The following is a 27616-nucleotide window of genomic DNA, read 5'->3' as shown; positions in this document are numbered from 1 at the left end:
TGACCGCAGCAACGTCTCCTGAGGCAAGGGAAACAAAAGCAAAAATGAACTGTTGGGACCTCATCAAAATAAAAAGCTCTGCACAGGGAAGTCAGCAATCAGCAAAACTAAAAGGCAACCAATGGAATGGGAGAAGATATTTGTGAACGACATATCAGATAAAGGGTTAGTATCCAAAATTTATAAAGAACTCAAACTCAACAGCAAAAAACAAATAATCCAGTGAAGAAATGGACAAAAGACATGAATAGATGCTTCTCCAAAGAAGACATCCAGACGGTCAACCGACACATGAAAAAATGCTCAACATCGTTTATCATCAAATCAAAACCACAATGAGATACCACCTCACACCTGTCAGAATGGCTAACATTAACAACTCAGGCAACAACAGATGTTGGCGAGGATGTGGAGAAAGAGGATCTCTTTTGCATTGCTGGTGGGAATCCAAGCTGGTGTAGCCACTTTGGAAAACAGTATGGAGGTTCCTCAAAAAATTAAAAATAGAACTACCCTACAACACAGCAATTGCACTACTAGGTATTTATTCAAGGGATATAGGTATGTTGTTTCAAAGGGGCACATACACCCCCATGTTTATAGCAGCACTATCAACATTAGCCAAAGTATGGAAAGAGCCCAAACGTCCATCGATGGATGAATGGATAAAGAAGATGTGGTATATATACACAATGGAGTATTACTCGGCAATCAAAAAGAATGAAATCTTGTCATTTGCAACTACATGGATGGAACTAGAGGGTATTATGCTAAGCAAAATAAGTCAGAGAAAGACAAACATCATCTGACTTCATTCATATAAGGACTTTAAGATACAAAACAGATGGACATAAGGGAAGGGAAACAAAAATAATATAAAAACGGGGGGGGGGGACAAAACATAAGAGACTCTTAAATATGGAGAACAAACAGAGGGTTACTGGAGGGGTTGTGGGAGGGGGGGATGGGCTAAATGGGTAAGGGGCATTAAGGAATATACTCTTGAAATCATTGTTGCACTATATGCTAACTTGGATATAAATTTAAAAAATAAATAAAAATTTAAAATTTTCTTTAAAGAAAAAAATTGGGGGAGTATAGTTGACAATGTTATGTTAGTTTCAGGTGTGTGCCAGTGATTAGACATCTCTTATGCTACACTCACAAGTGTAGCTACCATCTGTCACAACACAGTGCTATCACAATGCCATCGAGTATATGCCCTCTGCTATACCTTTCGTTCCTGTGACTTATTCATTTCCTAACTGGAAGTGTGTGCCTCCCACTCCCCTCCACCCATTTTGCCCCTCCCCCATTCCCTTCCTGTCTGGGAACCATCAGTTCTCTGACTTTATAGGTCTGATTCTTTCTGTATGCTTACTCATGTTTTGTTTTTTAGATTCCACATGTAAGTGAAATCATGTGGCATTTGTCTTTCTCAGTCTGATTTCACTTAGCGTAATACCCTCTAGTCCTATCCATGAAATATGTACTTTTTTTAAAAAGCTCCCCAAATATTCTGATGCAAAGCTAGGTTTGATTCCACCAGTGTAGAAGATTTCAAAGAGCTGGTCATTTCCAATCAAAAAGTTTTGCCACCTGCAGGGCATTTTTGACAGGGATCAAGATATAAGAAACCTGATTGGACAGGGCACCTGGGTAGCTCAGTAGGTTAAGCTTCTGACTCATAATTTCAACCCAGGTCATGATCTCACGGTTTCTGAGATTGAGCCCTGTGTCAGGCTCTGTGCTGATAACGTGGAGCCTGCTTGAAGATTCTCTCTCCCTTTTTCTGCTGTTCCTGACACATGTACTGTCTCTCTTTCAAAAATAAATAAATATTAAAAAAAAAAAAAAGAAAGAAATCTGGTTGGATAAAAACAAAAACTTCCCAAGAACACGATTTCAAACACTTCACAATAACCATCACCAGAACAAAACAGTTATCTTCAAATTTAAATTTATTAAGACATTCAGCTATGTCTGTCAGTCTACATCCAAATTTGCTACTAAAAATAAAATAAAGTCACATCCCACATTAGGAATATCGAGTCTGAAAAACACTTTTTGAGCCAAGCCTATTGTATAAATAAATGACTAGTTTCTTTTCATATCAAAATTCCCATAAAAAATTACATTCCCCCCTCCCCAGTTCTACCTGTAGCCATGATGAATGTAAAAATTTAAATATGACACATCCTTGTCAAAGAAAAGGTGCAAAGTCTATTAACAGCTTTAAAAGTGGCATTTGCAGAGTGTGATCATACAGTTATGTACTCATTCCCAAAGTGCAAATATTGCCATAATTTAACACTGTTTTGATTCAGTTGCAAGAATTAAACATTACACAGCATTGAAAAGTACACTTAAGGGCCTCTATCAGTGCCCTAAAGCCCTTCCCACTTTGGTCTCCTACATGAACGTGGACCCCAAAGTGTTCATTAGAGTTTTAGTTTACTTCACACAGCCAACACAGTATACAATATATTAACAAAAGTTTCATATACATCAAAATATTGGAGACTCCATCATAAAGTTCAAGAGTCTCAGATTACATGAATGCACCCGCAAGGCCCAAGTGCCCACCCACCCCCTAAAGCACATACGAAGTATGAGCGTGCTTCAATCTTTGAATACAATCAATGCTCCTACATCTTTGATTTCATTTCAGTGCTGTACAAAACTCAATTATCACCTGACTGAGTCCCAATTAACTAAGGGAAAGGGGTTGGTGACAAGGGCTGGTCACTACTCATACTTTGTAACAAGAATGATCCTGTTCCATAGAGAGTGAGAGGTCTGTTCTGCTTCGGCCTGCTTCTTCCCGCGCTGTCCTGATGCTTTATCCTTCTTTCTTTAGCCCCTTTCAAGCACTCAAATCTGATTTTATTTATCCCTTCCAAGTCAGGGGCAATTTCTGAAGCTGCTAAGGCTGAATTTTGTTGGCAAACTTCTATATCAGCATAGGATACAGAAATACATTTTGATTAGCATACATTGCAAAATTTCTCCCACAATGTCAAGGGGATGAAAGCCAGCAGTCTCCACTGAAGAGTACTTCCTGGGTCAGATTCTTGGAATGTCAAGTCTCCTGCCTCATCATCTTATACATTCATTTCTCAAATCTGAGTGCGAATTTCATAGTGAGTTAACTTATCCAGAGTATCAAAGGATTACTTCTGCTTCTTTTCTTCTGGGCTGACCTCAACAGGACATACTTCATCTTCTGCACTAACACGATATTCCTTAGGATCACAAGTCCCTTCCTGGCTATCTGATCGTGTGACAATGCATTCGTTATTGTCCCTAGAACCTTCCTGCATCCCAGTCCCTGGAGGATGCTCTTGATTTGGAGGTTCAGTACCTTCCTGAAGCATGATGTGTTGCTCAGCTCCAGCATGAGGTTGTGGAACCAGCTCCGTTCCTAACCCTGCAAGCTGGGAGGAGTTTTTGAGGTGGCAGTGGCACAGAGGGCAGGTCTCCTGGACATACAGCCATTTCTTGAGACATCCTGCATGGAAGAAATGACTGCAAGGTGTGATCACAGCAGATTTCATGTCCTAGAAGCAGGAGGAAAGGTATCTCATAAATGTCTATTATCCAAAATCGTTGCTGCTAATCCCAAAAGTTCTAGTTTCATCATTTCTTTCCCACAAGTTCCCCATATAAAATTTGTAACACAGATCTTAGAATAAAACTCATTTTAGATCATAATAATAATCCTCCTGCCATCAGAGACCCCTTTATACCAAAATGCAAGAACCACTACCTAAGTAAATAAAAAAGAAAGTAAAAACCAAAAATGAGAAGGAAACTAACTTAACTGGCTTCTGCCTCAGTATGAAACATGAGCATCACACAACTATTGCAGTGTGATTACTGGGTCTCCCCCGGCACGGCATGAGTATAATTAGAACCTCAGAAAATCTGATGAAGGCAGGACTTTCCACAGTAATGCTTCAACACAGCTGGACAGATTATTCCATGATGAAATTACTGGCAAGGAGACAAAGTCAGCCACATAACACCAGGGTATTGGCAAGGAAGTGGCAATTTCATTAGGGACAATGTAACGCAGTCTTCAAGGTAAGGTCCGTATAAACCAGCATTTCTCAACTTTCATCACAAGCACCAGAGTGCTTGTTAACCATGCACATTCCTGGGCCACCCCAGATCTACTGAACTGGGATATCTGAAGATGGCATTCCCAAATCTGTAATTACAGCGAGCCACCCATGTGACTTTTATGCACACTCAAGTTTGATAACTACTGCAATTAAGAAAGAAGTGGTGTATTTTGCATTAATATTCCTTGCAGAAGAAATATTTAAAGAGAGAAGGCTGAGGACATGATGCTTCAATTGTAAACATATACATTTGGTGACACAAGCATTAATTTTGTTTGAAGTCTCAAAACAAGGAGTTGTAGTTGTCACATAAATTCCTTGCCAAAAACTGGTAACACCTGGGAGTCAACTTTTAAGCAGAAAGCCATCCAAGGAAAAGCAGCCAGCTGGGAAGTTAAGCAATTTGACTTTCATTTTCTGTGTGATATCAGCAGAGAGTTCTAGCACCTCAAAAAAGTGATGTGACAACAGGAAATACAAAAAGAGAACTCTTAAATCCCAGAGATGGAACATCTAGGTATGGGCTGCTAAAGCTGATATACGGGTCTTTGACATGCTTTGTCCTGCATACAACAGGGCTACCAAGCACAAAGGAACCAGAACTAAGACCAGGACCACTTCACTTGGTGGGAACCTACAATACTCCTTAGTTCCCCCAAATGCAAAAATCAACCTGGAAAACATTATTCTGTGAGTACCCAAGGTATGTTCTAGTAACAATAAAAAAGTGGTAGTTGCATTTTATTCTTAGACAAAATTCTTGTACTAGATAGTCTTAAACACACAGATACACACACCCCATTAAACCGTAGAGCAGCCTTGGAGAAAGAACATTCCTTCATACTCAGTGACACACCATCTATAGTTTTATTCTCCTAGCACACGCTCTTTAAGAGCAATTTTAAAGGAACAATTTCTGACAGTACAGTTAAGCTATAAAAGCTGCTACTCAACCACCCCCTTGCACAGGTTATTGGGGACTAAACTCTAGGCCTATTTTTTTGTTGTGACATTTCCAAACTCCTTTACATACTATCTTTCAGTTTTAATAGAAGGCCATCATCAGCTATTCATGGCACACATGCCAAAGATGCCAGGAAGGCCGACTACAGTGCCATACCAATTGGTTGCCTCTACCCCACGTCCATACACACAGGTCTATCTCCATCTCAGATATCCATCAACCCATAGGTAAACACACACTCTCTCCAACTATGTTAAGTAAATGAATACTTCTTCCCCACCCTGGGAATACCAGAAGGAAAAGAGTCAGAATCTTGGCACACCACTTTTCAGAAGTTGCTGACTCCTGATAGTATATACTTGATAGTACATATATCTGTGTGTGTGTGTGTGTGTGTGTGTGTGTGTGTGTATTCAGGAGTAAATATAAAATACACCTGACCTGTTTTTCCTTTATTTATGGGTGAGCAATGTTGAAAATAACAATAAATTAGAACTTGGACTAAATTAAAAACTTAGTTTAGAAATAAAACGGAAATAGTCTATCAGGTCTTTAATAATCTTTGAAAAAAATTTTTTTTTTTTTAAACCCAGGAAATAACTCTGCCTAGAAATTTAACTTAAACTTGGTTAATATGGTTAAAGTCCCAGGAGATACATTGTATGACCCACCCAAATGGATTCTTACTGTGCAAGTTACCTGGTAACAGATGGCACAAATATCATTGTGTTTCTCCAGCTGCTCTTTTGTAGCAATAGGTAATGATTTAATCTTATTCACAGCATCCCTACGGAGAAGGAAGCTCTTCCACCCCAGCTGTGCCCGAAGCCACACATTATAATAGGAATGGATGAAGATGATCATTGAGCCCATTACGGTCCACTCTCCGAAGATGGTCTCTGAGACACCATAGGCCACCACACAGAGGGCCACAAGAAACTCCAAGAGGCGGTAAGTGCCATTCACATAGTAGATGACATCATCCATGTTTTCCACTGGCTCTTTTCTGAACTCCTCAACCATAAATAAGACATAAATAAAAAGTGTTCCCAAAACCTGGGAAAAAAATCACATTATTTTAAAACAGAATATTACCACTAATAAAGGTTTTGCATAGACTTTAAGCAATAACAACATTCCTGAATACTTTTAGGGTGCCATATTTAATACCTAGAGACAGTGGTGTCATTAAAATGTGGGTGATCTCAGTAATCCAGGCATTCGCTATCAAAAAGCCACACCTTGAGACATAACTTTCTTAAAAATGATTCTGATTAGTTTCTGACTCATCCTTTCCATTTATTCCCCAGATCATCAAAACCTATTAAAGTTCCATCTAAATTGTCCTAATTCTGTAGTCATACATGTTCCTCAACTTTCAAAGAACCTTTACCCCTACGGGAAACAATGAATAAATGTGTGTTGCCAGTGCTATATTTTCTGTTACTTTTTATTGATCTAGCAGCAAAGAGCCACCTTCAAACTACAAGGTTTTCATTTCCAGGGTAGTATTATCAGTTGTATATATACATGTGTGATACACACGTATGTCATATATTTATATATACCATGAAACAAAAGATATTTCTGAGTAGGTATTTACTTTAAAAATGTGCTCCAAACAAGTTATAAAATCTTTTAATATTTTAGAGTTCCTTATTAATTTAAGCTTTACATGATAGTTGTGTATCATTTACAAAACCAGCAAAGTTTAATTACCTTGGTAATAAAAATACAGTGACATAGACAGGTCTGGTATTTTAATAACCTACCATCTAACTCCTATGCTGAAATCAGTGTAATATTTTCTGACAAATAAGTTGGGAAGTGATCACCTAAACAGGCTACTTCTAATCATTAATCCTGAAGAAGTTTAATTTCTTTTCAAGAAGGAAAATAAAATCAGTTATTGCAGAAAGTTAGTTACTCCTAGGCTTACCTGAAGAGAGGTGAGAATGCTGCTGGAAATAATGATAAGCAACCAAAAATCCATGTGGAAAAACTGGCAAATCATGTAAGCCATATAAGCAGGGAACACTAGTAAAAATAAACAAAGGCTCACCGCACGGAAGTGTTTCCATAAACTCCTAGAGAAAGAAAAGTATTTCTTTAAAGTACCTGTCACCCAGGAGCACAACGATCACATTAGCAACTGATAGGTCTTGGGCTGTGCTTACATTTCCCAGTTTACTGAGCATCCTTGTCCATGCCCGTCACTGTGCTAAATTTCAGGGCAAGTGTCATAGGCTTGGTATTTCAAAGCCCCAGACTCACCTCTTCTCTCCACAGTCAATTGCCAAGTGCCATCAATTTTTTTTCTTTTTTTTTCCCCCTAATGGTTAGCTTTCGGTTCCATTCTCATTCCTACCAATTCCAAAGTGATTTTAGGCTTTTGTAGCATTAAGCCTTAGCAATTTCAAGAGTAATTTGTGGTTTTAAGTCATGAGACATCTTCTCCACCCACTGCGCCATGATGAAAATCTCTGCTACTGTGAGTACAATATTACTAAGAGGAATGGTGCTCCAGTGAACAGCTATATTATTAATCCTCACATCTGTCAGGCTTGGGGGTGAAAAACTATGAACCACTGTGTTGTATGTAGGACCTACTAGCCGGTTTTCCTCTCCTGGTGCCTAATCTATCCTGGACACGGCCTGCCTAATCTTCCTACAGCTCTGCTAGGGTAATATTGCCAAAACCTGTTCTAAACTTCCTAGCCTGGCTTTTGAGCTCCTCTACTCCCAATTTCTTGGTCTAAACTTGTCAACATCTCTTCCTCACTATAAGCAAAGATGGTTCATTAACTGTATTCTAAGAAAAACACAAACATTCTTACATTCCACCAGACATGCCTCTGTCCCACTCTCTTTTTTTCTAAACCCTTTAGGCTAGCTCAAGCTGAACAAATATATGCACACAGACAGGTAATGTGAATCCTTTCTCCAGGAATCACCAATCCTCTCAGAATTCTTAACACTGGTACAGGCCAATCACTAAACTGTAGTATTGTTTCGGGGCACCTGGATGGATGGCTCAGTTGGTTAAGCGTCCTACTTTGGCTCAGGTCATGATCTCAGTTTGCGAGTTTGAGCCCCAAGTCAGGCTCTGTGTTGACAGCTCAGAGCCTGGAGCCTGCTTCAGATTCTGTGTCTCTCTCTCTCTGCCCTACTTGTGCTCTCTCTCACTCTCAAAGATAAATAAACATAAAAAAATAAAAAATAAATAAACTGTAGTATTGCTTCAATTATACAGATATTTATATATCATATAGCTAAACATGTTTATGTTTATATTATCTAAATAATATATATGTACATACCCAGAAAAATGTCTTATCACCCAAATTTAAACTCCTTGAAAAAAAGAACAAAACTCTTTCTTCACATGGCTCAGTTTTTAGGCACAAAGGCTTATATGAAGTAAGTGCCAAATAAAACTAGAACATTTATTTTTGCCTGATATTTTTCAAATTATTTTCATTACCTTTTATTTTTTTACCTACTTATCTATCCACTCAAATGCAAAGCCCTATAAGCAAGATAAAAGTTATGGTTACCTCATGGGGGAATAGTTACTATATAGGTATAAAGTATACATAAATGTATATAACGTACATATAAATATATATATAAAGTACACATATATATATAGGTTAGTGTTTACATATATATACTTCATATATAGTTCAGTATGTGTACACATATGTTGTGTACACACACACACACACACACACTTTTGAAATATAGTATAACCTTGTGCTTTTAAGACACCAACAAATTAAGAGGCTTCTTAGATTTCAGTTTCTGACTCCACTTGAACCCTACTCATCAGTAGTGGAATACATACACCAGAGGCTGTGTAATTATGGTAAAAGGAGAAGGAACATAACTTTTCTTTTTGTGTATCTCTTCATACATCACAATATTCTAATAAATCATTCCTTAAATACATCCCAATTTAAGACAGATTATATACCAAGTTCTAGAAGATACATAAACAAAAACCTTCCCCGAGTGCCTGAAGCAGAACTTTGGAAAATTTTCATGCAACAGGAAAAAAAGGTGTGATTTCCACTCCCCTGCAAGTTTACTTATAGAACTATTTACTTTATATACCCAATTTCCAAGTAAATAGATGATAGAGGGCCACCACAAGGGATCAAAATATATATATATATCAGCTGTTTCCATTTCCTGGGTAAATAAAGGCCAAAGTTAATTTTTTAACATAGTAATTACAAATCTAGAAAGACAGTGTGAACCCTCTGTCTTTTCCTCTCTCTTAAACACAAAACTCCATTACAATCTATGTAAAGTGAATATCAAGACTTAATAATTGTTAATGATTTCCTATAAAACATGAACACTTATTTAAGTTCATTATGAGGAAATGTAGATTTCAACCAAAATAGTTTAAAGCTCATGGCTACAAAAAAATTAAACTGTTTTAATTAAAAATCAGCATCTGTGATCTCAAATCAATGTAGTCTCAAGAAGACAAAAAAAAAGTAACATAAATCACCCATTCTACCTTTAACTATAATATAGGTGGGAAGGAAAAATAACCACACACAAGGTTAAATGCTAAACTGTGTGGGACTCCTTGTAATTAGTAATTCAGAGAAGAAAGTGAATTATTATGATAAAAATTAAAGACAGGCACTTTGGAACTGTTTTACACTTTTTCTTGCAAGCATTTCTACTTTCTGAAGTTAAGAGACAAACTTGTCAGTAGTTCTGCTTTGAGATGCACAACAATTTTAGTTTTTTAAAGAAAGGCAGGCAGGAAGGGATTAGTGTAACAGTAGTTATACTATATTAGATGATAAATTATAAATTTTCTTTAAATAGGGTAATTTACCTTAAAACTTTAAATATATTTTTCAAAATCAAGCTGTAATACATTTATATAAAATAGGTATATATTTACATATACACAAGCATATATTTATACACATACACTGAGAAGTATATACAACATTATATCAAGAGTTACAATTTATGTCTAATTTTGGCATAAGTGTGTATACACACAAACACAAAAATATATATACATAAACACAAATACAGGTGTGTATATTATATACAGAAACAAATACACACATCTATTTAAGCAGTAAAAATTCAGTAAAAATCTAATTTAAAGGGCGCCTGAGTGTCTCAATTGGTTAAGTGTCTGACTCTTGGTTTTGGCTCAGGTCATGATCTTACGGTTTCTTGAGTTTGAGCCCCATGACGGGCTCTGTGCTGGCAGTGTGGAGCCTGCTTGGGATTCTCTCTCTGCCCCTCCCCCACTCATGCTCTCTCTCAAATATATAAATAAACTTAAAAAAAATTTTTTTTTGATTTAAGATAAAATATAAAAAGAATAGCAGAAAATGACACTGAAACCTCATCCCAGTAACAGGTTAAGCACTATAGGGGTGCCTGGGAGGCTCAGTCGGTTGAGTGTCCGACTTCGGCTCAGATCATGATCTCACAGTTCATGAGTTCAAGCCCCACGTCAGGCTCTGTGCTGACAGCTCAGAGCCTGGAGCCTGATTCGGATTCTGTATCTTCCTCTCTTTGCTTTTCCCCCACTCATGCCCACTCTCTCTCTCTCAAAAATAAAGCTTAAAAAAATTTTTAAAAATTAAAAAAAAAAACAACCCAGGCTAAGCACTATACAATAAAATATACCTTATAAACACCCCAATCCATTTTTTTAAAAAGTTTGTCATTTGAATATCTACTACGTAATTAGAATAAGTAGACCATCATCCTAAAATTCCTTGTTAAGACCTGGAGTAAAATTTATAGATAAAGGTTAACAAATATCTCTCTGGCTAAAATTGAGACACCTTTTTAAGTTAAACACTGAAAATTACCTCTAGTCTAAGCAACTCCAAAGACATGTGAAGATTCTTCCCCTAATAATTATTTTCTTTAATGACAGAGAGAAGCAATGTTTCATGAATTATCAATATTATCTCTTATTTCTCTAATTTGAGAATTAAGACACGTTTCATTTCCTTTTTTAATCTTAACCCAGTACACTGAATTAATCATAATCCCTGATTCAGAATGCACTATTGCCATTGGTCTGTGGGTGTCCCTCTCTTTACTGAGTTAGTAACCTAATTAGCTCTCTTAAATATTGTAGCAAGCCTTCACGAACCCATCTCCCCACACAAAAGTGAGGGCCTGGACAATAACCCCCATTTAACCATATGGAAGGCCTGCCTTTCCCATATCCTGCCTCACTCCATACAATGAAAGTGTTCTTTACTCTCTTGCTTGCTTCCCTTTTTAGAGTTTTGATCTGTATGTATTCCTAAAAAGGAGATTTAGAATTTTTGTTTTTAACATAAAAATAACATTCTACACTGTCATCTTTTTGGACTTACTTTTTAACTTTATAATGTTATGAATCACTCCTACTGTTTTATGTGTCACTAGATTTCTAATATTCCATGGTGACTATTATCACATTTACTCACCCACTTTCCTGTTTGTTCCCAAACATGTCATTTGGGTTGTTTCCACATGTCTGCTACTATGCATTGTGCTATGAACATTCTTCTACATGTCCTTACTGAGCATGTGCAAGAATGTCCTGAGTATACATGTAGGAGGAGATAATGACCAAACTGTTTCCAAAATCATTACACTTTACACTCCCACCAGAAACCAGAGATACCCTGTGATCTAGACCTTCCTCCACCCTAGGTATCAGCTGATTTTTTTTTCTCTCTCTCTTCTTCCTTCCTTATTTATTTATTCCTTGCCAATCCCAGAGGTTGAAAATAGCACCTCAATGTGGTCTTGATTTACATTTCCCCCATTAGTAAAGAGGTTGAACCTCTCTTCATAGTCCTGTGTTTCTTCTTTCACTAAAAGCCTAAAAATAAAGATGTATTTCATCTTCTATTTCTCTTCTTCATCTGAGCTGTTTGTGTATTGATATCAATTCTTGGATGAGTATAAATACTTCGAGTTATCTTCTCGTAGTTTGTAAAGTTAACTTTAGGTTTAAAAAGTTAATTTTAATAGTTAGATTTATCACTCTGCTTTCACAGTCATTCTCAACTCCTAGTCTCCCTTTCCCAACAGTTCTGTCAGTTTAAGAGACTGTTTCCCACTTGAAGGTCCAAAATATGCTAGCCTATGTAGAGTTTTAACTTTTTGTTTTGACATTTCAGGTCTCTTAAAATTCCAGAGTTGATCCTTTGTTTATGGTGTGAGATAGGAACCCATTCCATCCTTTTCTAAACAGAAACCATTTTCTTCCAGCAGAATTACGGAAGACTACCACCTGTCCCCACTCATCTGATATGCCACCTCTGTCACATACCAAAGTTCCACATACACAGATGTTTGGGGGCTCCCTGTTCAAATGCTCAAGTTGTTTCTACTTGAGCCAGTATTACAAAAGCTTCATAGTACCTCCTACTATGAGTGAAATAAAACTTTATCTTCCTCAAGTTGTCTGTTTGATTTCAATACAAGGATTATACTAGCCACACAGAATGAGTTGTGTAGTATTCTATTGTCTGGAAGTGCATGTTTAAAATAGGGATAATCTGTTCCTTCAAAGTTTGGAACTTGCCTGTACTGCCATCTGTTTACCATTTGCCTTCATTTCTTTAACAGCTACAGAACTATCCAGGTTTTTAAATTCTTGAGTCAGTTCTAGTAAGTTACATTTTTCTCCTACTTCTCAGTTTTGCTCCTTTCCCTCTAAATTTCCTCTGCATGAGACCTTGGAGGAAGAAGTCAGTAATAAATAAAGCTAGTGCAACATCCTGGAGGAAACAAGAACTGGATTTAATGGTTCTTATGGCAGTGGAATTACAGATTGTTTTTTCTCTTTCCCAAACTTTCTATAGTATTATATTAGTCTTACTAATATATGCCAAAGTAATTAGTATAATTAATACTACTAAATGATACTCCCAGAAAGGACAAAATAGTGTTGTACTTAGATAAAAAACAACCCAAATGCTTAAGTGGCTTTTTAAGGGAGTTCAGCACCAAGTTCAGTATCTTAAATGCTTCTATTGAGATACTTCAACCCTAAAAACCAAATCCCAAATAACTATAATTAACTGTAACAATTAAGGTTATCTGAAACAAATTAAAGTTTATTTAAATTAAAATGGATCCTGTCAGCTATTCTACCATTTGAGAAAAAATTTCAGAATGTTGTGGGATATGGGAATAGAAAGATAAATCTGATGAACTACAAAATGTTAATTTGGAATGTTTTAAAAATCTGCTATCAAATTTCGATCTCCCAAAAGATCACCTGTTCCCTTACTCATAAAACACTACCAAAGTGGCAATAAATTCAGATATTTGAAAAATCAAGAGAGTGTAAATGGATGCTGGAAAAAAACAGTGACACTGAATTTTAAGCGTTCTTATAGAATGCCCTTGTATAAACTATAATAAGCTAAAATTGTATCTTAAAGAGCTAAATGATAATTTGACTTTTATTCCTTAAGAAAACCTCTATATAGTATGGCACGAACATGAATGCAGCTATTAATTTCACTTGGTCCCAGAAGGTGTCAAAAAGTCCCATTAAAACCTCAGTAAGTTGGGGGCGCCTGAGTGGCTCAGTTGGTTAAGCGTCCAAATTCAGCTCGTCATGATCTCGCGTCGCGGTCTGTGAGTTCGAGCCCCGCGTCAGGCTCTGTGCTGACAGCTAAAAGCCTGAAGCCTGCTTCAGATTCTGTGTCTCCCTCTCTCTGCCCCTCCCTTGTTCATGCCTGCCTCTCTTTCTCTCAAAAGTAATAAACATTAAAAAAAATAAATAAAACCTCAATAAGTTGCAATGGTTCTAAAATGCCATCAGATGAGGTAGTTATTCCATTAATGGCTATCTTTACGACTGCCTGAGAGCCTTTATTTCTCTCTTTCCAATGATTTTCTCCTTTCTCTCAATGCTTTCTCTGCTTTAGCATTACACAAAATAAAATTATTTGGTATATTTCTTGGACTGAATTTTCTGCTCTCCATTTTAAAATTGGACAAATATAAAAAGTATTAAATATCTCTGAAGAAGAAAAACACTGACTTGTAATTAATTACATGGTCTTTGATGTGATTTCTAACTATAGGCATCTTAAGAGGAAAAAAACAGAAATGTTAAACATATAGAAAAAAATTTAAAAATGTAAACTCATCACCTTAAGCTAATACCAATTATTCATCCATGTTCTGTCTCTAAACATTATCTAAATCTTCAAAAAAAAATCTATATATATAAAGAATATTACAAAAAATTTTTAGGAAGTTTCTTACTTGTCTCTAGATGCTCCCAGCGCCAAAACAATTGGATCTGCAATCTCTAACATTGACTGTAGGATAGAAGCTACAACAATGAAAAGGATAATACTGAGCAGGAATGCCCGATGAACAACCTGTAGTTCTATGAGACCAGTCTGTACTGCCAAGATTAACAGCGTAACTCCTTCTGTCATGCCCCTAAAAAAAACACACATTTTTAGAAAAACAAACAATAATCAGAATCTCATTTCATTCCATGAGCAAACAATCCTGATCAGAATGTTAATACATATAACATTGATATAACACATATAATATATAACATTGACATGTAATAACAATATAATGACTATGTAATAGTCAATATTTCACTATATGTGTAAAACATAATTACTATTATTTTAGCATACAATGAGAATAAAAGCAACTTCTAAGATAAAGAAAAGGTTTTGCTAATGAGCCAGACACTCTACCATTCTGAGATATCCACTGAATTACACATATTTGTATCATGAGCTTTTTCCTGACTATAAAAGATAAAATCATGGGTGAATGTCTTCATAATCTTGAAGTAGGAAAGGTCTCTTTAAGCAGACCATCAGAACCTGAAGACATAAATACAGACTTTTTTGAAAATCAATTGCCATATGGAAAATATATACAAAATCCTTAGAGATCTTTTTTTATCCTATTGACTTGATTTATAAATAACTCTCACAAATAAATGAACAAAGAATTAAGTCCAATTTTCAAAATCACAAATTAGCAAATATTTCAAAGTCTGATGATCCAAGCACTGACAAGGAATCTGAGAAAAAATGGGAACACTAATGTTGACATAAAACATGTAAAACCTTTCTGGAGAAAAATTTGTTAATAAATTTAAAATATATACACAATTTAACTCAATAATCTTACTGGTAATAATTTACCCTATGGATGTACTACAAAAAATTTGTATGTAAGAGAAAACACAGTGAATAATAAAACATGTTATGTGACATCATGGGAATATAACTGGCAAAATCCAGATTCTGAAAAATTAAGTAGAACAATCTGGTGTCTTCAACAAATAAAATGAGAGGGGGAAAAAATACAGAGAGACAGCAAGGACCTAAACATTAAAAGAGACTTAAAAGATATTAACCAACTGCAATATGGGCCTTATTTGGATCTGAAGCTGAGCAAATAAAATGTTTTTAAAAAAAGATCAGGAAAATATGAACACCAACTGGGAATTTGAGGTCAAGGAATTCTTCTCTTACTGGGAATGAATATTTTATTGTTGTTATGTTTTTTCATATGAGACTGAAATACTTGTGGGTAAAATGGTATCATATCTGAGATTTGTGCCAAACAAATGCAGCCAGGAGTTATGGAGGGGACAGAATAAGTGAAGTTGATAAGGGCATGCATGATAGAAGATAGGCCATATTATTGGAGATGGGTGACAAGTATATGGAGGTTCATTTTACTATTCTCTAAACTTTGTTAATTTGAAATTTTCCTAATTAAGAGTTAAAAAAAGAGAGACATATACAAAGATACTCATAGCACAATTTTTAATAGCAAAAAAAATACATTTATATTTTAGAATACTATGCTTTAATCAAAAAAAATGAGGATGTCTCTGTTGACATAAAAAAACAAATTATCCAAAAACTATTTAAAAGAAAAAATAAGGTGCAGAACTGTTTACAGTATGTGGAAATGAACAACAACAACAAAATATATATATGCATTTTTCCCCATAAGAAAATTTAAAATAACGATCTATAGCTGTTACCTTTGAGGAAAGGAAATGGCAAGCAGGGGAAGGAAGAGTTGTCACTTCCCATTTGGTATTTTCTGAATGATATTAATTTGGTGAGCTTATACATGAATTATTTTTCTTTCTTGCCCTCCCCCCCTTCTTTTTTCCATTACAAAAGTGTTAGCTGGGACTGGCAGGAAGGTTATAAGGTAGAAGTTTTTCTCTTTTCTCATAAAAAAACTAAAATGTACACCAAGAAAAAAAATTTATTTCTTCCATTTACAAGGTACTCACCATCTACTAATTCTGAAATATTCCATAAAGATTTAAAGACTTTAAGAAAAGATTCTTTAAATTTATATAAATGAAACCATTAAAAATTCTTACATTAAGATAACAGAAATTATGACAAGTTCCAAAAACAGGGTTTCCCAATATCTGATCTTACTGATTTAATAACAACTAGATTAACTATTCTTGGATTATCATTAATGCATCCTTTGAAACTTCAATCAGTATCAAATTTATGTCCAACCATAAAAAATTAAGCAAGTATCAAATACAGAAATTTGATTTTAACATGGCTACACTTAACTTCAAATGGAAAAAAACAAGCTATTAAAAATCTCTTAAACTCTGGGGCTCCTGGGTGGCTCAGTCGATTAAGCATCTGACTTCGGCTCAGGTCATGATCTCAAAGTTCGTGAGTTTGAGCCCCATGTCCGGCTCTGTGCTGACAGCTCAAAGCCTGGAACCTGCTTCGGATTCTGTGTCTCCCTTTCTCTCTTGTCCCTCCCCTGCTCGTGCATGCTCTTTCAAAAATAAATAAACATTAAAAAAAATTTTTTTAAATCTCTTAACTCTAGGAAAGTGTCCAGTATATACTGGTAAGTACAAACAATAAAAATCCATCTTTTACATATGGAAATTCATATGTATTATATTTTTCATAGTATTTTTAATCCAAATAGTTTCAACCATTCAAAAAAAAAAAAAAAAAAAAAAAAAAAAAACAAACCTTCAAAATACCATTTCCTCTGAAATTCATCATTACTTCTTCAAGTTATATATAATATTTAAATTTCTAGAGATATTCATAGTCAAGAACTTACCTATTCATGGCAGGATCATTCATGAAAGCTCGATAACCTTGCAAGTAAAACTTGCAGAGTGTCAGAACACCCAAGGCAACAAAAGAAACCGTGAAGACCAAGCCCAGAAGTGAGTAAGGAGTGCTGCAGCATTCAGCAATACTAGAAAAGAGCGGGTGGGGGTATTGATAGATAAACGTTTTCCCCTGGAAATAAAACCATCTTAAGCCTTCAAATAACCACCAAGCTTGTTCTGATCCTTATCAATTAAAACACCCAAACCAAAATTTAAGGTAAAATCACCAAACCACTCCACTAATAATTTAAATCCATTCTTATTATTATCCTAACCGACACTTTTTAAAAATCTCTTTGGCAAATATTCAGTATATAGAACCATATCTGAAACAAGTCTATTTTTATTTATCTATCATCTCTTTCAAATCCAGTAAGAGCTTAAAATTTTGTTCAAACCTTAAGAAACATACAATTATGTATGTATGTATGTATGTATGTATGTATGTATGTATGTATAAAAAAGGAATAGAGAGAAAAATTACTTGGGCAAGACACCTAAACGTCATCTAAAATCTCAGTATTAGGGGCTCCTGGGTAGCTGTTATGTGTTCAACTTCAGCTCAGGTCATGATCTCGGAGTTCGTGGGTTCAAACCCCGCACTGGGCTCTATGCTGACAGCTCAGAGCCTGAAGCCTGCTTCAGATTCTGTCTCGTCTTTCTACCCCTCCCCCACTTGTGCTCTGTCTCTCTCTCTCTCTCAAATAGAAATCAACATTACAAAAATTTTTTAATAAAAAAATAAAAAATAAAATCTCAGTATTACTTTCTTACTTTTTAAATAAGTCCAAATTCATTCATAGTTTATTGATTTATTAAGCCTATTACACCATGCTACACTTCATTGGATTGTGCTTTCTAATGGATGATAATCTGGTTTAAAACACAACCAATCCGAGTCCCATGCTTAGGTTATTATCCTAACCACAGAATTCTATTTTTCTCCTTAAATTGAATTACTTTTTGGATCATCTTAAAATTCTGCATAAAACTTCCATAGTAATTACATAAATACCAATAGCAGTGAAACTTCATTAATAATGAGTTGGCTATCAAAATGTATTTGGTATCAATTTATTGCATGTTTATAGAAGCTAATTATCAATTAAAGCTGTTATTTTCAGAAAGTACAAAATCAGGGGCACCTGGGTGGCTCAGTTGGTTAAGCATCTGACTTCGGCTCAGGTCATGATCTCCCAGTTTGTGGGTTCGAGACCTACATGGGGCTCCAGAGACTGGAGCCTGCTTCGGATTCTGTGTCTCCCTCTCTTTCTCTGCCCCTCCCTTCCTCATGCTCTCTCTCTCAAAAATAAACATTTAAAAATAAATAAATAAATAAATAAAGTACAAAATCAGACTCAGTGCCAATAAATTTATTCTACTTATTTACTAAAATAGGTATGTCCTATGACATTTTTATTGATATTTAATTCTGTGTAACATTTTCCCTACACCACTTAGTGCACAGTGCTCCATCATTTGGTTGGCCGAGAAACAATGGCTCTATTAATGAAAAATTTTAAATTTTTATTTGCTTACACTATCAACAAGAGCCAAAGTATGGAAAGAGACCAAATGTCCACCAATGGACGAATGGATAAAGAAGATGTGGTATATATATACAACGGAGTATTACTCAGCAATCAAAAAGAATGAAATCTTGCCATTTCCAACTATGTGGATGGAACTAGAGGGTATTATGCTAGGTGAATTAAGTCAGAGAAAGACAAATATCATCTGACTTCATTGATATGAGGACTTTAAGCTACAAAACAGATGGACATAAGGGAAGGGAAGCAAAAATAATATAAAAACAGGGAGGGGGACAAAACATAAGAGACTCAAATATAGAGAACAAACAGAGGGTTGCTGGAAGGGTTGTGGGAGGTGGGATGGGCTAAATGAGTAAGGGGCATTAAGGAATCTACTCCTGAAATCATTGTTGTACTATATGCTAACTTGGATGTAAATTAAAAAACCAAATTAAATAAAAATACCAAAAAACCCTTTGATCTGCTTATATGTACCTTCCTGAAGGACAGAGTTTCGGTCTTGCCTTTATGTACCAGGGAATGAAGATAGTGTGTGTGTGTGTGTGTGTGTGTGTGTGTGTGTGTGTGTACACAGACACACACACACAAACCCATGTGCTAGATTGGGGGCCTGAGATTCAAATTCAAGAGTGGAAAAATAACAAATACAGATCTAGCATAAGCTCACAAAAAAGATACTTTAGTAGAAAAAGGACTCTGATGACTTAAGACCATTTTTTAAAAAAATCTAAATCTTAAAAACTAAGTCTTAGAATTTCTTTGGGGCAAATAGAAAAGTATTAGGATATACTTATTTCACCAATTATTTGACTGTATCTGAATAATGAAGCAAAACATTAAAAATAACATGGCATAGGGGTGCCTGGGTGGCTCAGTCAGTTAAACATCTGGCTTTGGTTCAGGTCATGATCTCATGGTTCGTGGGTTTGAGCCCCATGTTGAGCTCTGTGCTGACGTGCAGATTCTCTCTCTCTCTCCCTCTCTCTGTCCCTCCCTCACTTGTACTTTCTTGCTTTCTCAAAATAAAAAAACTTAAAAATGAAATAATATGGCATAGTGCAAGAGGAAGTCATAGGGTTTGAACTCAGATGGGATTTGAGATCAGCACTGTCTTTGTTTTTTTTTACCAGTGTCACCTGGGGCAAGTTACTCTTGGCACAGTCTCCTGAGCTATTAAAATGATAATGATAATAGAGGCACCTATCTCTCAGGGTTGCTGTAAAGATTAAGTGTGAAGAAAAGTGTTTAGTAGTGTGGTTGGCATATATTAAATACTCAGTAAATGATAATTACTTTTAGTAACATATGTTTTATTTACCCAACCAATAAAATTTACCTTGAAATTGAAAAAATATTTTTATTATATTTTTAAATGTTTATTTTTGAGAGAGAGAGAGAGAGAGAGAGAGAGAGAGAGAGACTGAGACTGAGTACCAACGGGGGAGGGGCAGAGAGAGAGAGGGAGAGGGAGGCACAGAATCAGAATCAGGCTCCAGGCTCTGAGCTATCTGCACAGAGTCCGGTGCAGGCCTCAAACTCACGAACTGTGAGATCATGACCTGAGCTGAAGTCAGATACTTAACCAACTGAGCCAACCAGGGGCCTCTGAAAAAATATTTTTAAAATTTGCTATGTACCTTTTCACAAATCATTTGACGAAACCAAATATACCATTATTACATTAGCACCTTCCCTGCACTGCCAGACATAGGCATCCACTGAACGAAAATCCTATCTCAATTAAATATGGGGTACTCTAATATAACTGGGAAAAGTTAATTTGCAAAACTTACTACTCCTAGATCAATGTTTTCTCTTCCTAAGGTTATGTACAGTATCACATGTTCTCATTAATTACCTTGTCAGGAAAAGGAAAAGAAGCCTCTCACGTGATGCAGGCTGATCTCGAGTACTGAAATAGGAGTAAATCTGAAGAGCAAATAAGACGAGCCAGAAAACCATGAAAAGTACAGGGACTACGAGTTGATTCCACAGGGACATTCCCAAGGCTAGAAGGCCATATACCTCTACTACCTGAGTAAGAAAATAAGATAGGAAAACATCTTGTATCACTTCGACAAACACATTTAAACATAAAAGAGTAATAAAGAGAAAAATAAAATAGCTTTTTTTCACTGTAAGGTTGTTTCAGATAAATTCCTTTAAAGTTTTCTCTATACAGTTACTAAGTACCACATTTTTCAAAATTCACGGAGTTTTCATTATTGTTAACACGACACACACTCATCAAATGACCACCATAAATTCCCCTTATGGTTCAGAGTAAAGTCACTTTCAGAGTAAAATTACATCAAAGGCAGGTTGTAAACTGACTCATCTGTAAATCATAATGATCAATCAGGACTACCTTAAATGATACAATAGTGCTTGAGTGGCTAGAAAAACAGGCAATATGAAAGGAAGACTTTTTCAGGATTTAGTCAGGAAATTTTATAGGTGAAACAGTTTGATGAAGACAGAATAATCACTGGAGTTTACTGGAGAGAGAAGACAGTTAGCAAGTCTTTTTTCCCCAGATAAATCAATTCCCCTTGTTCCTCCTATGCATTTTTCAAACATTTCTCAATTTATTTGGTTTGCCAAGTGCATTAACACCAAGAAAAAAGGTACATGTAAAAAAAGTTTATTAATCTACTAATAAGTAAATTAGCTTTCCAGTTTGTAAAATAATCTCTTATGAGATTGATTAGGAAGAATCAATTTTCATAATCTGATTCAGCCGAAGAGCACAATGTAACCAAGTTTCTAGAGTTACTATGCCAGGGACCAGACCCTGGTAACACAACAGGGTTCTCCAAGGCAGGCTATAAACTATAACCTACAGAGCCAAATGGTCTTGCTGAAACTCTCAGTGTGATACCAGAATGCTTCAATAAACTACAAATATCTTAAAATACACTGACTTCAAGTTATTCTGATTTCTAATTAATACCTATCTCTAGATAGGTAAAGATCTTTTAAGCATTAAGTTAAAATACACTGACTTGCAAGTTATTCTAAATTTAAATTATTTTCACCTGGAGGCACCTAGGTGGCTCAATCGGTTAAGGATCCAACTTCAGCTCAGGTCATGATCTCACAGTTCACAGCCTCCCTGAGGCTGACAGCTCAGACCCTGGAGCTTGCTTTAGATTCTGTGTCTCGCTTTCTCTGCCCCTCCCCCCGCCACACTCTGTCTCTCTCTCTCTCTCAACAATAAACATTTTTTTAAAAATTATAAAAAATACTTTTAGTAATAAAAAAACGATAAATTCCATTTGTAACTCAAATGCTTTTTCTAAAATCTAGTCAAGATTAACTTCTATTTTTCCCCTACTAGAAAATATTGAAAGAAAAAGCAAATTGTCCAACTACGTGCAAAATAATTATTAGCAGCAAATGATCATTGAGAGGTGGAGAGTATTTTTCCTCCTTTCCATTCAAGAAACATGACTAAAAAGCCTGATAGTTTCCATTTCTTGCCTATCCAATTCTTTCCAGGTTGTGAATTTTATAACCTATAATTTATTTTCAACTACAACATCTAGTGATGCATGAATCTTATGGTAACCAAGAAGGTAAACATGACATTGAAAAATGAGGGCTCTGTCCTTATGATGATAAAACAGCATCCAATTAATGTTTACTGCCTGTCTACTGTTTTCCTACAAACTAGGATAGCTCCACAAGACTGAATTCAAAGAAAAACACTAGTCATTCTTACTCTGAATGGAAGTACAATGCTTCCTCATGAAATAGCTCTTCACGGAGTGTGAAAATAACTTCCTCTTCTCTGAAAGACCTACTTTTAGGAAAACTGCCCAAGTTAATCATTACGTAAGATGAACAAAGAAGGCAGAATCAGGCTAAAGCTAAGAGTAGAGGTAAATTTTTCCGGGAAATCTGTCCCTGGGGCTACGACGACGACGACAACAACAACAACAAAACCCACTTCACTTAGCAGTTTCAGTTTGGTCAATCTGAGAGCATCCTGTACCTTAAGGTCACATACATACAGTCGAAAGGTAGTAAAGAATGTCCATTTTAACATTTTGTTTTTATATATCAATGTCAGTTTTAGTATCTATTTTACATACTGAAACTTATCAATTAAGGCAAATGGAAATAGATAAATATCTATTGTTTCTGTCTGGGAATAATCTGTTTTAGAGCAAAGGTTAAAAAAAGTAGGATAAAGCAGAAGCACATCATGTTGGCAACATCAGTATATCTAAGCAAAATCCATCATAGTATAAGCAACTTAACTTCTCAGTTTACATAAATTAAGCAAACTTAGGGGGAAATAACTGTAGGCACAGGACTATAACCAGGAGAAAAACCAGGATTTGACCCCTTGATTTTCAATTCTGTATTATTTTGGTCTTTGTTATAATACTCAACACATACAGAATACTGTCTGCCTGGCACCAAACTCACTTAAATCTCAGAGCAACCCTATGAGTTAGGTACAACTGTTATTATTAGCTCCATTTTATGGATAAACCAACTTAAGTGACTATCCCCAGGTTACACAGCTAGTAAACAACAGTGCCAGAGTAAAAACCCAGACACTCTGCTTCCACAGAATCCCTTTACTGCCTCTCTATACAACACTTCATAATAAAAAATCTTACATGTTCCTAATTAGGTTGCTATTTAAAAACTGTCCAACAGAATGTTACCATAACCATGACTGAAATAACAAGGAGCTAAACCTTTAATATAACTAGTATTTACGCAGAATTTTATCTACCTGTGTGTGGTTGTCAGTCTTACCTGAACCAATTCTCTGTATGCAGACTTAGCAAGGTTATAAGGTACTAAAAGATTAGACCCAAGAAAATAGAGAACTTCCAATCCAGTAAAAATCATAGCAAATTTGTTGATGATAACAATGGTCTCCAGAGGAACAAGGCAGAGTCGTGCTAGCAGGGGAAGCATGTGAGCTGAAAACAGCCAAATCTGCTTCGTTTTCATGACACAGGAACATAAAGTACACACCACCAACTGACCTAGAATGGGGAGGAGAATGAATTTAAGATTTGGTATTCACAAAACAAAAGCAAAAGATAATGCCAATAAGGATGATGACACAGCTTTTGAAAAAGTCTAATTAAGATCTCCTAGGTAACAGTCTAAATCAAATTTTTACCTCATATGACCATAATTACATATTCATATGTCCCGTCAATTCTGAGCATCAATTCCCTAGGTACTGATCTGAAAAAAGCAGTACAAATATCCACTAGTCTTCATCACATTTCAGATGACATATATAATACAAAAAACGTTTTTTTAAATGTCTAGCTCAGTATTATAATAATTCAAGTACTACTGTTTACATATAGCTCTTTTCACAAAGGTCCATCAATATTTAATTGTTCTGGTTGATAGGTAAAAGCATAAAATCCAAGAGATACAGTTACTTTTCTAAGATCATGATGCGACAAAATTCATTGAGATTTTCAAGCTTTAATTACATTTACAGGATCATGCAAGCCTTCCCAAAGGACTCAATAATGAGAGTAAAACTTTGTTTAAGCAACAAATTCTTCTCAGATGATTAGGCATGATCATTATAGAAAAGTTAGAAAATACAGAGAAATAAAAAGGGAAAACTCAATTTCTTATAGTCCAGTATCTTTGGCCCATTAATTAAAGCACTGCATAGAGAGTCTAAGCATTGTGTCTGAAACCTAGTAAGTGCTCAACAAAAATTAGCTATTCATACTGTTTTCAGATTTATTCTATGCAAGTGAATATACAAATGTTTTATTATATAAATGAGATTACAGTGTACACACTACAGTTTTTTCAGTTAATACATATAATCCATGTAGCTCTCCCCATACCAATAAACATATACACTTTTTTTTTTTTAGTTGTATGGTATATTACACTGAATGTGTATGAAACAGTATTAGCATTTGGCTGTTTTCAAATAGTTCATAATTATAAAATGCTTTGTTATGAATAAGCCTGATGTTTATCGCTTATGACATCCTCATATACTTGGAGCACATTTCCTAATATCTTCTTAGACTAAATTCCTAAAAGTGTAATTACTGAGTCAGAAGAAACCTTTAAGACTTTGACACATACAATCAGACGGCCCTACAGAAACAAAACACCCAGGGTACAGGGTGTGCATTTTTCTACTGACTTGCCAACAGTAAAAATAATTTAAAGAAGGAATATTTCCTAAGATTTTCTAAATATTGCATTTTGTTGATTACCAATTACAAATAAGTACATAAAAATAATTTGCAATTATTTGGTGAAATGCTTGTTTACATTCTTTGGCCATTTCTACTGGGGAATGTAGCCTTCTATGTTTTGGCTAAGATATTAATTTCCTTTGTCACATGACTATATTTTCCCAATGTATTATTTGAATATTTTAATAATTTTTCTCTTACAGAAGTTTTTACTGTAAATAGCCAAACCTATCAAACCTTTTCCTTCATGGTTTCTACCTTTGGTGCCATGGTTAATCACATGGGTTCTCCTACTTAAGATTATACAAGTAATCACCTACATTTAAAAAAAAAATTTTTTTTAATGTTTATTTATTTTTGGGAGAGAGACAGAGTGTGAGCGGGGAAGGGCAGAGAGAGAGGGATATAAAGTAGGCTCCAGGCTCCGAGCTGTCTGCAGAGCCTGATATAGGGCTCGAACTCACGAACCATGAGATCATGGCCTCATGGCCAAAGTCGGATGCTTAACCTACTAAGCCAACCAGGTGCCCCACCTACGTTTTCTTTTATTATTCTTTAATTTAAAAATTAATACATTTGGAATTTATTTTAGAATAATTTATTTTAGAATTTCAGTACTTACAAATCTTCACTTAATATAACCAGGTGATTCAAGCTTAAGAAACACTACTGTCCCATGAAAGACAAAAACCAAAACAAACAAAAAAGATCTCAGAGGAAATGGATAATTCAAGGAATAAAAGAAAGCTTCAAAGAGATAAATGATATATCTATGAAATAAAAAAAGACTGTCATAATAAAAAGAATTCAATGAAAAAAGTTCCTGGATATTAAAAATATACAACAACAAAAAAAGATCTAAGTGTGTTTTTCCAGATGTTTTAATCAGTTGTCTCAAAACTAGCTACTGGAATCGTCCAATTCTTTTCTTATTACTTTGAAATGCCATTCTAGTATACCTTAAAATTTTTTGTATATTTGAGTCTGTGTCAGAACTTGCTATTTTTTTTAAATTTGAGAGTGAGTGAGCACACGTGAGGGGGGAAGTGCAGAAAAATGAGAGAGAGAGAGAGAGAGAGAGAGAGAGAGAGATAGGGAGGAGGTGGAGGAGGAAGAGGAGGAGGAGGAAGAAGAAGAGGAGGAAGAGGAGGAGGAGGAGGAGAAAAAGAAAGAATCCCAAGCAGGTTCCAGGCTGACAGCAGGGAGCCCAATGCAGGGCTCAATCTCAGGAACCATGAGATCACGACCTGAGCTGAAACCAAGAGTTGGATGTTTAGCTTACTGAGCTACCCAGGCACCCTAGAAATTGGCTATTTTTTTTTTTCAACACTCTACTCTGATGACAGTACCACACTGTCCACTGTCCCATTTCACTGACTGGACAAGTCTCCTCTCATTGCTCTTATTAAAATTTTATGAAAATTCTTGAACATGTTATCTTCCAGATTAAGAATCATATAGTCAAATTCTCTTCCTTCTTGCCAATGAAGGGCAAAACAATACTTTGAGATTTTGTTTTGTGTTCAATCTGTATTACTGTTACAAGAATACAAAAATGGCAACCATTTTTACACAAAGCTAAAAACATTTATTAACAATCTACCATGTTATAATGTGGTATTTTCTCCCACAAATATTAATTTTAGCCTTTAAAGAACTGATATCTAAATAATGTGAAAAATATTCATAAATGTATAAAAGGAGGAAAACCCACAATACTAAAAAAAAATAAATAAAAGCAAAACAAAACAGGAGGAGTGGCCACCAAGTGAGATATGAGAACAACATTTTAGGGCACAGAAAACAAAGAGATAGGAGGCAACGAACTGTGGTTTTAAGCCAAGCCATTACTCTTTTCCCCACCCTGGGGGGAAGACTGAGGTTTACAGGAGAGACTGCAACAGGCACCTGGACATGACCATGCACAGCCCCGAGCAGAGAGGAGATGCCCAAATGAAAAGAGGGGATTAAAACAAAAGTCTGCACCCTGAGAAATGAAATCTTTCTAGATATCCAAACATGCTGCCATGTTTATTGTTACCCATTCTAGTCACTGACATCAGCCTCCCCTACAGGGAATAGAAAGATTCCTATTTGGGGAAAATGACCAAGTCCAAGTGAAAAGACATACAAATACTCAAAAACAGCCAATCCCACTTGAACATCAACTGTGAAACATACCAGTTGGTAAGCCCTAAAGAGATTCTAATCAACAACTTAACTCACTTTAATACAAATGATCAGCTAAGGACCTCCAGATATTTAAATAAAATTTATGGTTTAATCAGCCTCAGATGAGGCCTAGAAATCAGTATTTATAAATCTTTACCAAATATAACCAGGATTCAAATCCAGGCTTAAGAAACACTACTATCCCATGAAAGACAAACACCAAAAAAAACAGAAAAAAAGATCTCAGAGGAAATGGATAATTCAAGAATAAAAGAAAGCTTCAAAGAGATAAGTGATATACCTAAGAAATAAAAAAAAAGACTCTCACAGTAAAAAGAAACTTCAATGAAAACAAGCTCATGGATATTAATAATATACAACAAAAAAAG

The 27616-nt window shown here is 35.5% G+C and overlaps 1 protein-coding gene across 2 annotated transcripts in view; it reads right to left on the bottom strand.

The window, feature by feature from the left end:
- Positions 1 to 1943: 1943 nt before the first annotated feature.
- Positions 1944 to 27616, bottom strand: part of RNF145 (ring finger protein 145) — a 58944-nt gene continuing 33271 nt past the window's right edge. For both annotated transcript variants that reach the window (XM_042948070.1, XM_042948065.1), the window contains exons 5-11: positions 23614 to 23849; positions 20696 to 20871; positions 17230 to 17370; positions 14380 to 14562; positions 7031 to 7178; positions 5791 to 6147; positions 1944 to 3560 (exon numbers count right to left, since the gene is read on the bottom strand). In XM_042948070.1, coding sequence (XP_042804004.1) covers positions 3174 to 3560; positions 5791 to 6147; positions 7031 to 7178; positions 14380 to 14562; positions 17230 to 17370; positions 20696 to 20871; positions 23614 to 23849 — 1628 coding nt within the window. In that variant the 3' untranslated portion in view covers positions 1944 to 3173. The remainder of the gene's footprint in view (positions 3561 to 5790; positions 6148 to 7030; positions 7179 to 14379; positions 14563 to 17229; positions 17371 to 20695; positions 20872 to 23613; positions 23850 to 27616) is intronic.

The sequence above is a fragment of the Panthera leo genome, chromosome A1 (assembly GCF_018350215.1).
Source record: "Panthera leo isolate Ple1 chromosome A1, P.leo_Ple1_pat1.1, whole genome shotgun sequence".
Taxonomy (NCBI): domain Eukaryota; kingdom Metazoa; phylum Chordata; class Mammalia; order Carnivora; family Felidae; genus Panthera; species Panthera leo.
This window is presented reverse-complemented; position numbering and strand designations above follow the sequence as displayed.